Source organism: Numida meleagris, chromosome 2 (assembly GCF_002078875.1).
Source record: "Numida meleagris isolate 19003 breed g44 Domestic line chromosome 2, NumMel1.0, whole genome shotgun sequence".
NCBI classification, from domain to species: domain Eukaryota; kingdom Metazoa; phylum Chordata; class Aves; order Galliformes; family Numididae; genus Numida; species Numida meleagris.
In genome coordinates this window covers 140,181,254-140,195,271 of record NC_034410.1, presented here as the reverse complement: position 1 = coordinate 140,195,271, position 14,018 = coordinate 140,181,254, and the positions used below count along the sequence as shown (strand labels likewise).

General features: G+C 34.4%; 1 protein-coding gene across 8 annotated transcripts in view; it reads right to left on the bottom strand.

Annotated features, from left to right (window-relative positions):
- Positions 1-14,018, bottom strand: part of PHF20L1 (PHD finger protein 20 like 1) — a 52,251-nt gene that overhangs the window by 21,011 nt on the left and 17,222 nt on the right. For 4 of the 8 annotated variants that reach the window (XM_021386538.1, XM_021386542.1, XM_021386545.1 and 1 more), the window contains 6 exons: positions 13,246-13,453; positions 12,212-12,337; positions 8,566-8,648; positions 4,762-5,014; positions 2,586-2,771; positions 2,172-2,378 (listed from right to left, as the gene is read on the bottom strand). In XM_021386538.1, coding sequence (XP_021242213.1) covers positions 2,172-2,378; positions 2,586-2,771; positions 4,762-5,014; positions 8,566-8,648; positions 12,212-12,337; positions 13,246-13,453 — 1,063 coding nt within the window. Of the gene's footprint in view, positions 1-2,171; positions 2,379-2,585; positions 2,772-4,761; positions 5,015-8,565; positions 8,649-12,211; positions 12,341-13,245; positions 13,454-14,018 lie in introns of all 8 variants that reach the window. The other 4 variants (XM_021386537.1, XM_021386541.1, XM_021386544.1 and 1 more) reach the window with 1 other exon arrangement.

Here is a 14,018-nt window from a genome sequence, read left to right as displayed (position 1 = left end):
CGCAACTTACATCTCTAGGTCTAATACGAAGTACCTCTTGACCTCAGGAAAGCGAGTGATCATAACAGGTTATTTCAGCCTAAATACTTACCTCCATAATTTCGGAAACTACAGTTAATTGCTTCATTGATTACAAAAGAAAGCACCTTCAACTTGAACATACTTAGTTAATGTCTAGATCACCAGGTCTTCCCAGACTACTTCAATAAAATCTAACAGTAGAAACACCAATAAAAGGTCATGGATTCAATGTAGTTAAGTTTTTAAAAAGAAAAAAAAAAACACCCAGACAGAATAGTCTGGACATATCAAAAGTTCTTGAATCATAAAAAGGTGGCTATAAATGAAATGCTATTTCTCTGCCTAGACACAGCAGCGGCCAGGACTAAGACCCAGCTAGATGAATCAAGAGGTACAAGAACACTTATGGATGCAGAAGAGAGAAAGAGTTTACTCAGAGTTTACTCCCAAGCCAGTCCCATTAAGCAGACAACAAAAGACCATCAGCATTACCAGTTACATTTTAAATGATCCACCAAACATGCTAGAAAAATAAAAAACGCAAGTTAAATCGCCAGTAATCGAAATGAGCTCTAATACGTGAACATAAATGGTAGCAACTAGAAGCTGTTGATTTCTATTATGATATTGTTCTCTGAGTGGCCAGTTACACACCTCCCCAAATCAATTCTACTGACCAAAGACATGAAATAAAAGGACACTTGCAGAACTAACTTTTCCAGTAATCGGTGATTCTATTACTATGCAATATATCAAAAATAAGCCAAGCTTGCCACATGGTTTGACTTGAGAAATTAAGTAGTATTTTAAAAAGCTTGAATAACAGTTAATTAGAAATCTCCATAGCCTTCATTTTGACAACTTAGTTTAAGAGATTAATAGATATGTATTTTTTTCTTGGGGGGAGAGAGAGAGAGAGAGAGAGAGAGAGGGACAGAAGGAGAGAAGGAGATAAGGAATGTTTAAAGTCATCTAATCTAACCTACATAATATTGATCCAAGAATCCTACTCAGACTTTTCTGCACCAGGTTGCAGTAGCTATGCTGGAACTCAGTAAAGCAATCAATCACCTCTTACACAGAGTAAATGGGAGCATGTGTGGGCAGACACCCAAGAAGGCCACATACATACTGAACAAAACATTTCACTGACCTAGAATACTGCAGCTACACAGGCAGCTTACTGCAAAGTCATAATTACGGTTTTCTCCTAAATAGGTCTATTTTCAGAATGGCAAAATTACATACTTTACGGTCACAGTACTTGTCCCTTATTATCAAACACATTTATCAAAGAACTTCCCAATAAGTGTATAATCAATAATTTGACTTTCCTTCTCTTACTTTATTGAATCATTTTCCTATTAAAGTCAATTAAAAAAAAAAAACTGTATGACACACATGTAGGAGCCTTATTTATGGAAAAAAAAGACATATGGACATCTAACATATACTAGATTAAAAACAATTTTTTTTTTTAGAGTCTGTAAATCATAATGCGACCTCTTCTCCAAACCGTCTAATTGCTTCAATCCAAGTGATTCACTTAAATGACAGCACCCAGTACACTATTAAGAAGTGAGAAAGATATAGCCCCAAGTTCCAGTACTGGGCTCTATGCTAGCTCTGTGAGGGTGAACCTAATCCATATAAACTTCAGAGGATTTCAGCAATATTTTCAAGTAACATTTCCTAGCAGGAAAATAACAAAATTTTTACTGCAAACAGAAGTAAAGGCAGAAGAATGCTGACTGCCTCTGAAAATTCTACTAAATTAAAAGCTAAAGCCACAAGATAAAAGTGTATGTCTAAATTTAGTACATATTAGTATGTTAGTAAACAGCCATATAATTTTTTTTTATAAGTCTTAACAACAGAAAAGTACTTTTAAAAGAAAGACTGCACCTTATATTTCACATTCTCTCTGTACAATTAAATCAGCTCTGTCCTAAGGCATGTTAGAAAAAGTGCTAATACAGCTTGAAGCTAGCGGAAGGCAAAGAATATCCGGATGGATGGACCACAGGAAGAGAAGTGGTTTTGCAAGCTTGCAGAAAGCAAAAAGCTTATCTCTTTTCATGTGACTGAATACATGCATGTTTTAATCCTACAACTATAAGCCTAACTGGCTGGACACTGGATCTCTTTACCTGACACTGTCGTAGCTACTCTTCCATCAGTTACTGCTTTGGAAGAAAGATATGTAATCATCTGAATATCTTCCTTGTCTTTACTGGGATATTCATTACGGAAAGTGGATTCTGTGGATAGTGGTGCTGTGACTTCCGAACTACGGCTTAAATCAAGAGGGAGACAGGGTCCACGCTTCTCAAGTGACATATGAGCAACATCAGGTACTACATAAAAGAAAGAATGTAATATTAAAAAAAGATACAAAGGCCCAACAAATAACAGTTTGGGTTGCAGTGTTACATAACAAGGGAACAGCATTCAGCTTTAGCTACAGTAAATCAAAATGTCCCATTAGATGAAAAGCACAAACGGTCTCATTTTTATGATTCAATTTCTCTTGGGCAGTTCTTTATTAGATTAAGATACATTACCCTCCAATTTTGATGACTGTTGATTTTGAGCACTGATGGAGAACACTTTTCCATCAGTAACTGAAGAGGGAGAAGAAACTTTTTCTACAGAATCATCAGGCAACGAGCAAGTGGCTAAACGCTGTGATCTTCTTCTCCGTTGGCTATGTTTGTAGGATCTAGGGGAATTCAGTGGCTGTGATGGACCTAAAAAGAGATCTTTCAATGTTCATGAAGCAGAGAGAGAGATGATAATCTTACCGCAGTATTTTAGAGATCTAAAGACGGGAAGTGCTTTAAATAGCTCTTAGCTGCAGAGCTGGTAATCACAGCAGGACTGGTAAAGTAATTAAAAACTGTGACTACCAGAAAGAAAAAGTTACGTTCAAGACATGATTCTGCTTTTTGCTTATTATAGATTAATAGGGCATCTAATTCTCCATTGATAAAGACTATTGTTTTAGAGCAAACAGTGTATTTATCATAAGCAACCCTCCCCCCACCCCACAGAAAACATGAGAGTAGGTCATTTATAATGGAACTCAGCAACAGGACTGTACAGTTAACAGAACAAATGACCACACTTAAAGATCTAAGAAGTCACTGATTCTAGTAACATGCATGTTAAATAAATAAGAAAAAGCAGTGGTTCATTTTAGATCTCGTCTCCTGACCTGATATCAATACCCTCAACTATACTTAAAACGTATACTACCAATGCATGGCATAACAAGAAGGCTCAAGAACATCTCACTTAAACAAAATCAAAAGTGGGGGGACTGATATAGGATAATATAGGCCTGATTCATTAAAAACAAAGCAAACACTCCCCTAAACCTTTCCATTTTTGTACAGTTCCACAAACATTTGCCTTGGAAAAAATCATTTAAGTCATTACACTGTAAATCATTTATGAGTTTTTAGAGTAAAAGGTTGGCAAGTTCAAATGTAAAGATGTAACAGACAAAGAGTAAAAATTTCCATCAGGTGTGGTAAAACACAATGCTAGCAAGACCTAAGCTGTTAAGTAACAAACTTGTAAATTAGCTATTTTTTTAGTGCGTTTCTAACTAGTCTAACTTACTGTAAAATAAAAACATCCTCAAAGAAAAATACTTACCATTTTTGCGTGGGAAGACAAATTACAAACATTTTTAGGGGGCAATTAGGGCAACAATTTAGATCAACATTTCCTGAATAAATAAAGATGGCTGAACTTACACACTTCCCTCTCCCATTCCTTTAAAAATATCTGTGAGAAAAGATTAGAAGAAACTTATCTTGAAAGGGAAAATATCAAGTGAAGGTTAAGCAGAACATATGATGCAGGTATATCCTTCCACCATTAAGTAACTATTCTAAAAGCGCAACAAACTTAGCTTTTGACTTACTGTAACCAATACTTATTTAAACTCTTGGCCTTATCAGCTTGTGTTCTTCAAGCCAAAAACAGCCTTTTTTTTTTATAAGGTCTGACCCTAAGCAGGAATAAAATCTAACATAACCTCAAAAAAAAAGAACAGAAATATTTCAAAACCCACAAAAATAAATAGTGTGTTCAAGGAGGCATAGTAAACCTGTTCTTCGGATGACCAGTATTTTGGTACTTTGCAAATCAGTTACACACATTAAGAGGCTGAACACTTATGATATACTTCATGGGACAGAGAAAACTGATTTATGCATTTCCCCACTACAGATCTTGAACGTAACTTCTCTTTCTCATGATATTTATGGGAGTATCACATTAAGGTGAAAAATGTCACAGCCAACAGGCACACCATCAGTCTGCGGAAGACAGAGTTTCTCAGAGAAGGAAAGATCCACAACCCAAGTGTATGTTTTTTATTTTTAATGAATCAGGCCCCTTCAGAAGAGAGGTTTGACTTATCTTGTATTACTCTTGATACTAATGTAGAGACTTAAGCTAGAGACGAAGTCAACCATTAAAAGCCATGACTCAAACAAATGTATTATTTAGAGTAGAGTAATTCAGATGTCTTATTATGTGACTTAAATTTTTAAAAGTACTATGCTACCCCTAATTCTCTCTCCTGGTTGGGCTTTATTTTTTTGTTGTTACTGTTTTAAAAGCAGATTCATTTTTAAATGCAATATCCATTCATAACCAAAAAAAAATTTTCTGCATATCTCTCATAAGTAATTACGATATGTTTTTTAAAATGTCTGTGCTCACTAGTTTTATTTATCACAGAAGAAGGAAGCTGAGAGACCAGCGTCAAATCCTCGACTTGTATTAATTCTGGGCAAAGTGGTGATTTAGGGGGTTTTATACACCCAGAAGAATCTCCAGATTCTTGTTTGCATTTCTTGCTGCGAGCCTTTCCTGAAGACAAAGTTGAGGATAACAGTGCAGGTTTCTGAATGTTGGCAGAACTGCTAATATCAGCTTCATTTTTTTTCTGAATTTGTGGTTTAGGTGAAATCTCCTGAATAAATAATAAAAAATTGATACTTTTATTTCAGTTTCTTCACTGTAGTTCGTGTATTCTATTTTGAACTTTTTAAAGCAACGTTAGTATTCAAATACATTTTAAAGTAACATTACTTTCAGTACAAATGAAAAAATATTTTAAATGCATCACATTAAACTCTTTTTTTTTAAAGGAGCACTATCAATTATTTTCAGTATTCAGAACACCCTTATTTCCATTTGAAATAGCTGCAAAAAGCCTGAAAACAGAACTATTTCCCTCTATTTACATTTAAAAATCCACCAAAGTCATTTTAGCTTGTCTTTTCCATCTTCAATACATCAGGATCATCAAATGTTGTATCAAAGTATAATTTGGGGAACACTTGTTACATGCTACAATAGAGGCATTGATCGATGATGGTAGCAGCAAATAATTTTTAACGCTTTCTTGGGAAAGCTTTGTTTAATGTAAGTTTCATTTTTAGATAAGAACCTGAAAAAGTCAATAATGCTCCTTTGCAGAATGTCTGAAAACAATAAAAAGTTTCCAAATACTGAACACACTCTCACACAACCCCTTCAGTGCTGGGAGTCTGGATTTCACCACATTATATGCATGCGCAAGCACATGAAGAAATCACAACTTCTAGCACCACAGGGTTAAATAGATTGCTTACTGCAGAAGGAAAGAAATGAGCAGATAGAGTTAAAACAGTTTTTGAAGAAAAAACAATGTATGATGCAGCTTTCCAATCACATCAATTTTCAATCTTAACACACACTCTAACGTATTATTTTTAGAAATTCACATCCGTTAACAGATTTAGCATCTTAGATTTTTAGCAGGAAGAAAGTTCTTTCAGCGTTACTGAATAAACTGTGCATGTGTTACACTTGGGCCAATACTGGCAAATCACAATATTTGAAGATAATTTCTTAAATCTGTCCCGTCTTGTTCCAGTTACAACAGTCAGCATGGTATCATCTAATAAAATCGTAATTATGGAAGTAGAAAGATACTTCTAGAACTTTTGCATCACTTTATCCAAGCTAAAAAGAAATGTCAGACTTCTGATTAATTTAGGGCTTGGAGGTTGTTTTTTTTTTTAATAAATAACAATTTTATTTTCCACTGGAACATGGGGAATTCCAGTGGAAATAAACATATGTGCACATTCTGTGCATGTAAAAAGGCATCCCTGAATGCCACATGAATAACTTGCTGGAAGTACCACGTAAAGATCCAGTGCACAGCATCCCATACAGAAGATAACAGTTCTACCTTGATTAATACCATAATACACATGTATTAAGTGCAGTTTATTTATTTAAATAAAAAATTGCATGAGCTGAAGAGTATACCTATGCTGGTTATGAGAGGTATTACCAGAAATTAATTAGAGTCATAACTTGTAAATAAACAATTTTATTGTTCATCTTCACAGATGTGAAAGACATTACTACAGCATCCATTACTTTCAAATTACAAAGTTATTTAAACAAGGTTAAAAAAATTAAATATTTTGATAAGGTGCTTAACCTCTTAACAGGACAAATTAACATTAAAAACCTTAATGAATTAATGTTACTCATCTAAGCATTATTGGCCAAAAGGAAATATAACATGTCACCCTAACACAGTTAAATAAACTACTGTATCTGCAACTAATTGTCTGAGGTTGTGGGCTTAAGACAATTGTAAACTAAAATATATATATATAAATATAAATAAAATATACTTCAACAAAGTAAGTTTGCGGCTATCAGCCTGAATACTTCTACCATGTTCTGTGTTACAGTATTAAAAAAAACCTACAAGATATTTGATCCATTGAATTTTATAGCAGTAGCAGACAAAACACCTCTAATTAAGGAGTGTCAGCTTTGCCATCCAAAAATCTTTTGGGGAGACTTATAAATTGGCCATTTTGATTTGAATTTGGGCCAGATCTTAGCAAAAAAAAAAAAAAAAGCTTTAAGCTCAAATTTCCCTCCCCTCAGTCATTTAAAAGTGTGTCAGGTTTCTCTTTTTAGTTAGAAGGGAAAGAATAATGACAGTTTGGGATTTTCGATGCCTCTTTAAAAGAGCTTAAACAGTATTTCCCCAAAAAGAATTTTTTCAGACCGCTAGCATGTAAACAATGACAGAGACATCTTTTTTCCCCTTCATCTGATCAATAAAACAAGAAAAGTTGTGTTACCATGTCAAAGATGTAAGAAATTTCTTTTAGTAAATACGCATTGTAGTTTATACTGTTGCATACACAGTCTATGTAAACCACAAAGTCCCATTCATCTTATGGGATTTCTGCATGGTAAGATTTACATTGTAATGCTTCTTCCGAAAACCACATGCTGTAAGCCATTTCACAGTTTTTTGCACATTGAAAATATCACACACAGTAGCAAAAAAAAAATCATACCATCTTTAATATGCAAAAATTGAGAAATGGAATGTCAGGTCAATACACTGTAAACCTTTATGCAAAATATCAATCAGTGCATTGACACTGTAGTGGCTTACACAGCCATTACAGCGACAGCATTAAAAACAGAAAATCATGTGCCATTGACAAAACTCGCATCCAATGCAGCATCAATGGAAAAAAAAACACAAAACATAGCAATGCAATTATGTATCAGCTCTAAAAAAACAGTACAACCAAAATATCAAGTAAAGGTTTGGGCAGGGACTGTTTAGAATGTGCCAGAGCTTAAGAACAGAAGTGCTTTTTTAGGAAGTGCGGGCAGCAAAGCTATTTTACTCAAATGTTGCTTCTAAAGAATGAAAATGAATACAAAAAAGTTGTATTAAAACTACATTAAGGCTCTGATTTAAATGATTGGAAAGCAAAGATATCCTGAATGAATACTACCATTCATCCTTAGCTTGTTTTACCAATATTAAAAGGGCTGAATGTTTAGGCATTCAGCCCTTTTAATATGCAAGATAATGCACAACTCAGAGTCAGAATGGAATAATCCAAAGATAAAATGGCAGCTTTCAGGTCCTGCAAATATGCAGGCTTAAAAATCAGACCCTTAATATTATTTAAAATTTTCTTTTTTGTATTTATTAAAATACACACCCTTGCAAAACGTATGGCTCATTGAGCAGTTCATAAAACACATACAAGCCTACAACATCAAATTCTTACAATATAAAATAAACTTCTTATATAAGAAGTTCTACTTGATGTCAAAAACCCTGTTTCAAACACAAATTAAATTTGTGTAAGGGCCTTCTCCTAAGCCAGTCATGGTCACGGTTCCAGTTGAAAACTGAACCTTAGGACGCTAGTCTCCTAGCATTTCCTGCACAGAGACTTCATTTTTTTCTTTCATTTTTCTGCAACAAAAATCTCATTACTAAAATTCAAGTTAACGCTGCATTTTGAGACAATTAAATTCCATACTTCTGGCTCTGCCAGACATGTAAACATAAGATAAATTTTTAGTTCCCTATTATATCTGAAGGGGCAAATTTTATGTTGTAGGTACCACATCTCCACGGCACACTTCAGTGGGAACCTTGCAAAAGAATCAAACTCTACCATTTCATACCTGCTCCAGGACTGGAGCTGTTTCTTTGTTGCCTTCCTTTTTTTCAGCACCATCTGCAACAACAGCTTTGGATGCCAATAAACCTTAGGAGAAAGATTGCAGAGATTTTAGTTAGAACCTTGCAACAACGATTTATGGAAAACAGAGCAAAATTATAAGCCAAGTAATATAGTCTGCTGGTATCTACAACATAATTATCTCTGAAATAGCTCAACACAAAGCTAAACACCCTCAATAAGAAGAAAACAGCAAAGGGACACTCCCACGATGTTGACCTTTCACAAGAGGTATTTCTCTGGCACTTCCATTAACAAGCTGAGAAGCAAGCAGTCAACTGCAAAATAACGCCTCACCATCCACGTAAAGCCCAAACACTCAGACTTTAAAACCAAACCTATGTTACTTACATAAACTTTTGAAAATAAAAATAATTTATAATTCTCCAATATCTCTCTCCTTTCCGGTCCTTAAGAAATTTCATCAAAATTTGTATTACCTCTTCTTAACTCTTATAAATGCATAGGAACCTTTTTTAGACAAAATAGAATAATGGATTCAGTTTCCAAATGAATTCTCAGCAGCACAGCTCCCAAGTGACCAAATTGGAAACAAATCAGTCAGAATATGATATCTCATTCACAGAACAAACAAACAAACTGTAAAAGAGAAGGTAACACAAATGTGAGAAAAATTCTTAGCAATATATCTGGTTGCTGATTAAGAATACAGCAGTAGCTGCAGTTCTACTTTACAAGATAACTTCAATTATCTAAATATGAGGAGCATCTAGGTACGTCATAGGACAAAGTAAAAATGATAAAACCTGGGAAAAAAAAAACACAACCCATAAATAAATAGAATTTGTTATTATAATCCCAAGGATCATCATCAATATAGGGAGTGGAAAGTTTAAGTCCTCATACTTGAGCTGAAAGATCCATAGGAAATTCCTATTGCACTCCATGAAAAAATAAATATGCTCAAAAATAATTTACAATATACAACAGCCAAGAAATTATACATTAGCGAAGCCAGGGCTCTCAGGAGATGTGTAGGACACTGAAACATGAAATACTCAGCAGTTTCTCTGGTCACATGAGGTTTCTTTCCTGTGTTCCACAGGAATAGTAGGCACTTCTGGCATTTATATTTGATTAAGATATATTTCTAATATCAGTAGGTAAGATTTTAATTTGACAATAGGCTTCATAAAAATTTAAAAATTCATGAACTTAAATAAACCTTTGAAACTCAAATCTGATTGTTTAAACCAGATTACAGGATTAGAAATGTTCTTTATATTGATAACTATTAAGCTAGAATATAAAGAAAGAAACAATCTTCAAAAGTAAGTGAAATAGAATTTAAAATACTGAACAGTGATCTGAATTTCAATGAAAATTATTTGTAAAAAAAACAAACACAAACAACACAAATATCTGAGTTCACTTTTTATTTATAGCTAGATGCTCAGCACCCAGCAAGTAAAGCCATGAAACTAACTTAAATTGTCAGACCTGTGCTATGAACAAATATCCTTTCTTACTTCATTCTTCCCAACCCCACTAGGCATCTAACCAATCACCATGCCTACAAAGACAAAACAACTCCACCAACTTTGTTTTTTTTCCTCAGCAAGAAAACTACAGATTCAACATCTGTGGTCAGTGACAACACATACAACAAAAGAAGTAAGGGGTGGCATAGTGAAATTGAAGAGTTTTGTTCTATAAATTTATTGCAGATGCTCTTTCAGGTATCAATTCAGTAGCAAGGGATGTGGAAGGAAGCATTCCAACAGAAGCAAAATCAAATTAGAAAAAGGCACTAATACCTGCTTAGCAGAAGACATTCTTCATTTTTGAGAAATGCAATTTGCCTCAGTAGTGGAAGAAAAAGCGTAGGGAGCAACTTCGTTTTGTTAAGTGGTGAACAAAGAACACCAGATGCAGCCCTACTGGCAGACTTTTAGGAACCTTCTGCAACAAATACTGATTATGGAATTTCAGTTCAGAAGAGCTCCCTTCAAACAGCCACCCACAACCAAATCACTTGCTCTATTTCATCAGAGCAGTCATAAGCCACCGCATAAATCAATGTTTTCCTATCAGCTACATTATTTTATGATTCTTTCGTAGCCTTTTTGATCGATACACAAAAGTATAACCCTCAACCTTCCTTCAAATCAGAAACTAAAGACAGAGACAAACGACAATATACAAATATTCCGGAAAAAAAAAGAAGCATGTAGGCAAAAGAAAATTTGATCATCAGTAGTTACATTTTCAAAATGCTCTGTTGTATGCAACACAGAAAACAGTTCTGCATGAGCTGCAGAGGAGTGCCAACTGGAGAACAGTTACAAAGTGTAACCACAAAGCATGAGGAATTTTATCCTGTACTTAAATAATTAATTCACTTTCACTGAACGGTAACATTCTCAACTAAGAGTATGATTTCATGGAGACAAACAGGAACTGTTTGTTAGAACAGTAATAAAGTCAAAGACAGCAACATAATGTGTTCCAATTATTTAGTTCAGTCTGCATGAGTCCATTCCACTGCCATTTTTCTCACAATGTTCCCTCGAAAAGGAAAATCCACTGGCACTGAAAAATATCATTTCTAGAGATAATGGTTTTTCAGCATGTTTTGCAATCTTCTGCCAATAACATTTCAAAGGCTATTGGGAAGCAATTCATACTAATGATATATATTTACAATGCCCTGATAAGCCTAGCGTTTTACTTCTCAAGGCAGCAATTAAACTGGGACGTTGCTGAATGTACACACAGTATGGTCAGGAGAATAGAAATGAGGCTGATCAATCAAACACCCATTAACTAAATTCAGCAGTAAATAGGAGGCCTTCTGGGAAAGGATATTCCAAAGACCATATCCCTCACACAATACAACATACTGGGCCATTTATTTACTTCTTCATACTGAAACAGAACCATACTTATAAGAAAACTGACTGTCCTCGGTGGCTGACCTGTGAAAGGTGCATGAACCAAAAGAAGTCTGAAAAACAATTAACTCAGTTTAATAAATCAGGATATTTTTGCCTTATTTCTCTAAGTAGGACTCTCTATATAAAAAGAATTTGCTGTAACTACTAGCAAAAAAAAAATATCTGTAGCATACTATGGCTTGTTAGATTTCACACTATTTACTAGAACAAGGAGTAGAATGAATTTCTATTTTGCCATCTGTCCAAGGGCAATTTTTTTCACCGAGTTTGTTACTTTTCTGCTTCCCCACAAAGATATTACCGTATCCCAAACAGTAAACAGTAAAAGGATCAATACTCGAAATATATTTTGCTTATTCAAACGTTTAGGGAAAGAGGTACACAAACTGTTATACTTTTTTCCATGTTTAAGTTAATTTCCTTTGAATTTCAGAATAAAGTACATTTTTCAACTTCTAATAAGAACAATTATCAATAATAATAATTTGATTTCAATCCATGATCAAGGTAGATAATTTTTTTTTTAATATAAATTCCTTTAAAACTCCAAACAAGTAAGAGACTGCAGTGAATACCTGCCAGATGAATGTGGTTTTGTGCATCTACTTTAGAACAACGTACATAGGCATAAGAACAACAGAACAACCAACATCAACAACAAAGAAGTTTTACCAGTGATCTTGTTAAGACGAGCTCTCTTTGCCTGAAATGAGTTGCCTAGATTACTTTTCCTCTTGTGTGATAATGTGCTCTCTGCCTGCACAAAGGCCATCTTTGGAACATCCACTATAGGAAATCCTACTATTAAACAGAAGAGAAATCTCAAATTCACATTTCATAAACATGCAACAAAACACAAAATATTTTAATATTTCTAAACTGATATTAGCATATCAGAATTAAGAATCTTTACTGTTATTAAAAATGAAACTGACACATTCTAAAGGTTTAGTATTATGCACTGACTCATTAGATGACGATTACCTCAAAATTTAAAATTTTTACTCATTACCACCATAGAATGGTTTGGGTTGGAAGGGATTTTTAAGATCATCTAGTTCCAACCTCTCTGCTATAGGCAGAGGCATCTCCCTCTAGACCAGGTTGCTCAAATCCTCAACCAGCCTGGCCTTGAAAGCTTCCAGGGAGGGAGCATCCACAACCTCCATGGGCAACCTGTTCCAGTGTCTCACCACCCTTACTGTAAAGAATATCTTCCTGATATCTAGTCTAAATCTATCCTCTTCCAGGGTAGTTGTGAGAAATGCAGCTGTCAAAAATTATTAGGACATATTCTTATCAACCCAGAAATAGTTTCAACTAATCACAGGTTAGAATATAGCATTCACATTGGAAATATTTTTTTTCCTTAATACAATACTGTGGATTTTCTCACAAGTAACAGAAGATTCAGGAATATGAACCAGAGTGTACAGTGAAGCCATTTAAGAACTCACACTATGTTCTTGTTATAGGTGGTCAGAACTTTTGCATAAGTAATAAGTGCTTATACAACTAAGTTTTGACTGATAGAAGATGTTTCCTAACTGATAAATGTTCAGTATCATAATTGTTATCATATTAGCAAATGAGACATATTCCTCTGGAAATGCTAGTGATCACTTAATTGCAAAATTAACAACATGAATTCTAACTAAATAGTGCAAAAATAAATCTACTTTATCTTTTAAATAATCTGTTTTTACCAAATGTATCACTAGATGTAGGCTCCTCTTCCTTTTTTTGGACTTCCTGCATGATTGTAGAGGTTGATGTTTCTTCCTTTTTTGAAGGAACTTTAAGCCATTTTCTTTCCTCTTTATCTTTATTGCTGTTTGCGCTGGTTCTAGGTTTAGTTCCTGCTTTGTTCTTGGCTGCTGCTGCAGCAGCAGCTTTGACCAAAGCTATCCAATCCTCCAAAAAGGAAAAAATGGTAAGTAAGTATTGAAAAGCATCTGATACTTAAATAGAAAGTACTTATAAACCCATTGCAACTTTATTTTGAAGGAATCATCAACATACAAATGTATTTTTATGGCGAGTACTCAAGGAGGGGTAAAGAGTTTCCCAACTTGCCTAAATAAATCTGAAGTATTATCTGCACATCACAAGGATAAAAAGCAAAACACCTTCAGAAAAACATTTCATATAGAATACTGGCTGTAGGCATTCTCTGCTACCTATTTTGTGTATCAGAGCTTTAGAAATGTAGAACACTGACCCTTTTCTTATCCCTGTGGGTATGAAATACACAAATTCCACAGTTGCTCAAATGTATCCATTACTCAAAAGCAATATCAACTAAAAGCACAGTCCAGCCAGCTCAATGACTGGACTGAGTTCTTCCCAAGTTAAACTGATAAATCTAGGACAAATCTTTTCTAATTGTATTGTGTTTCTAGAGTAATACAGAGCACTGTCTACAGTTACATTTCATAAATTTCATTCAATAATTTCAATAAAGTGCTCTATACTATAA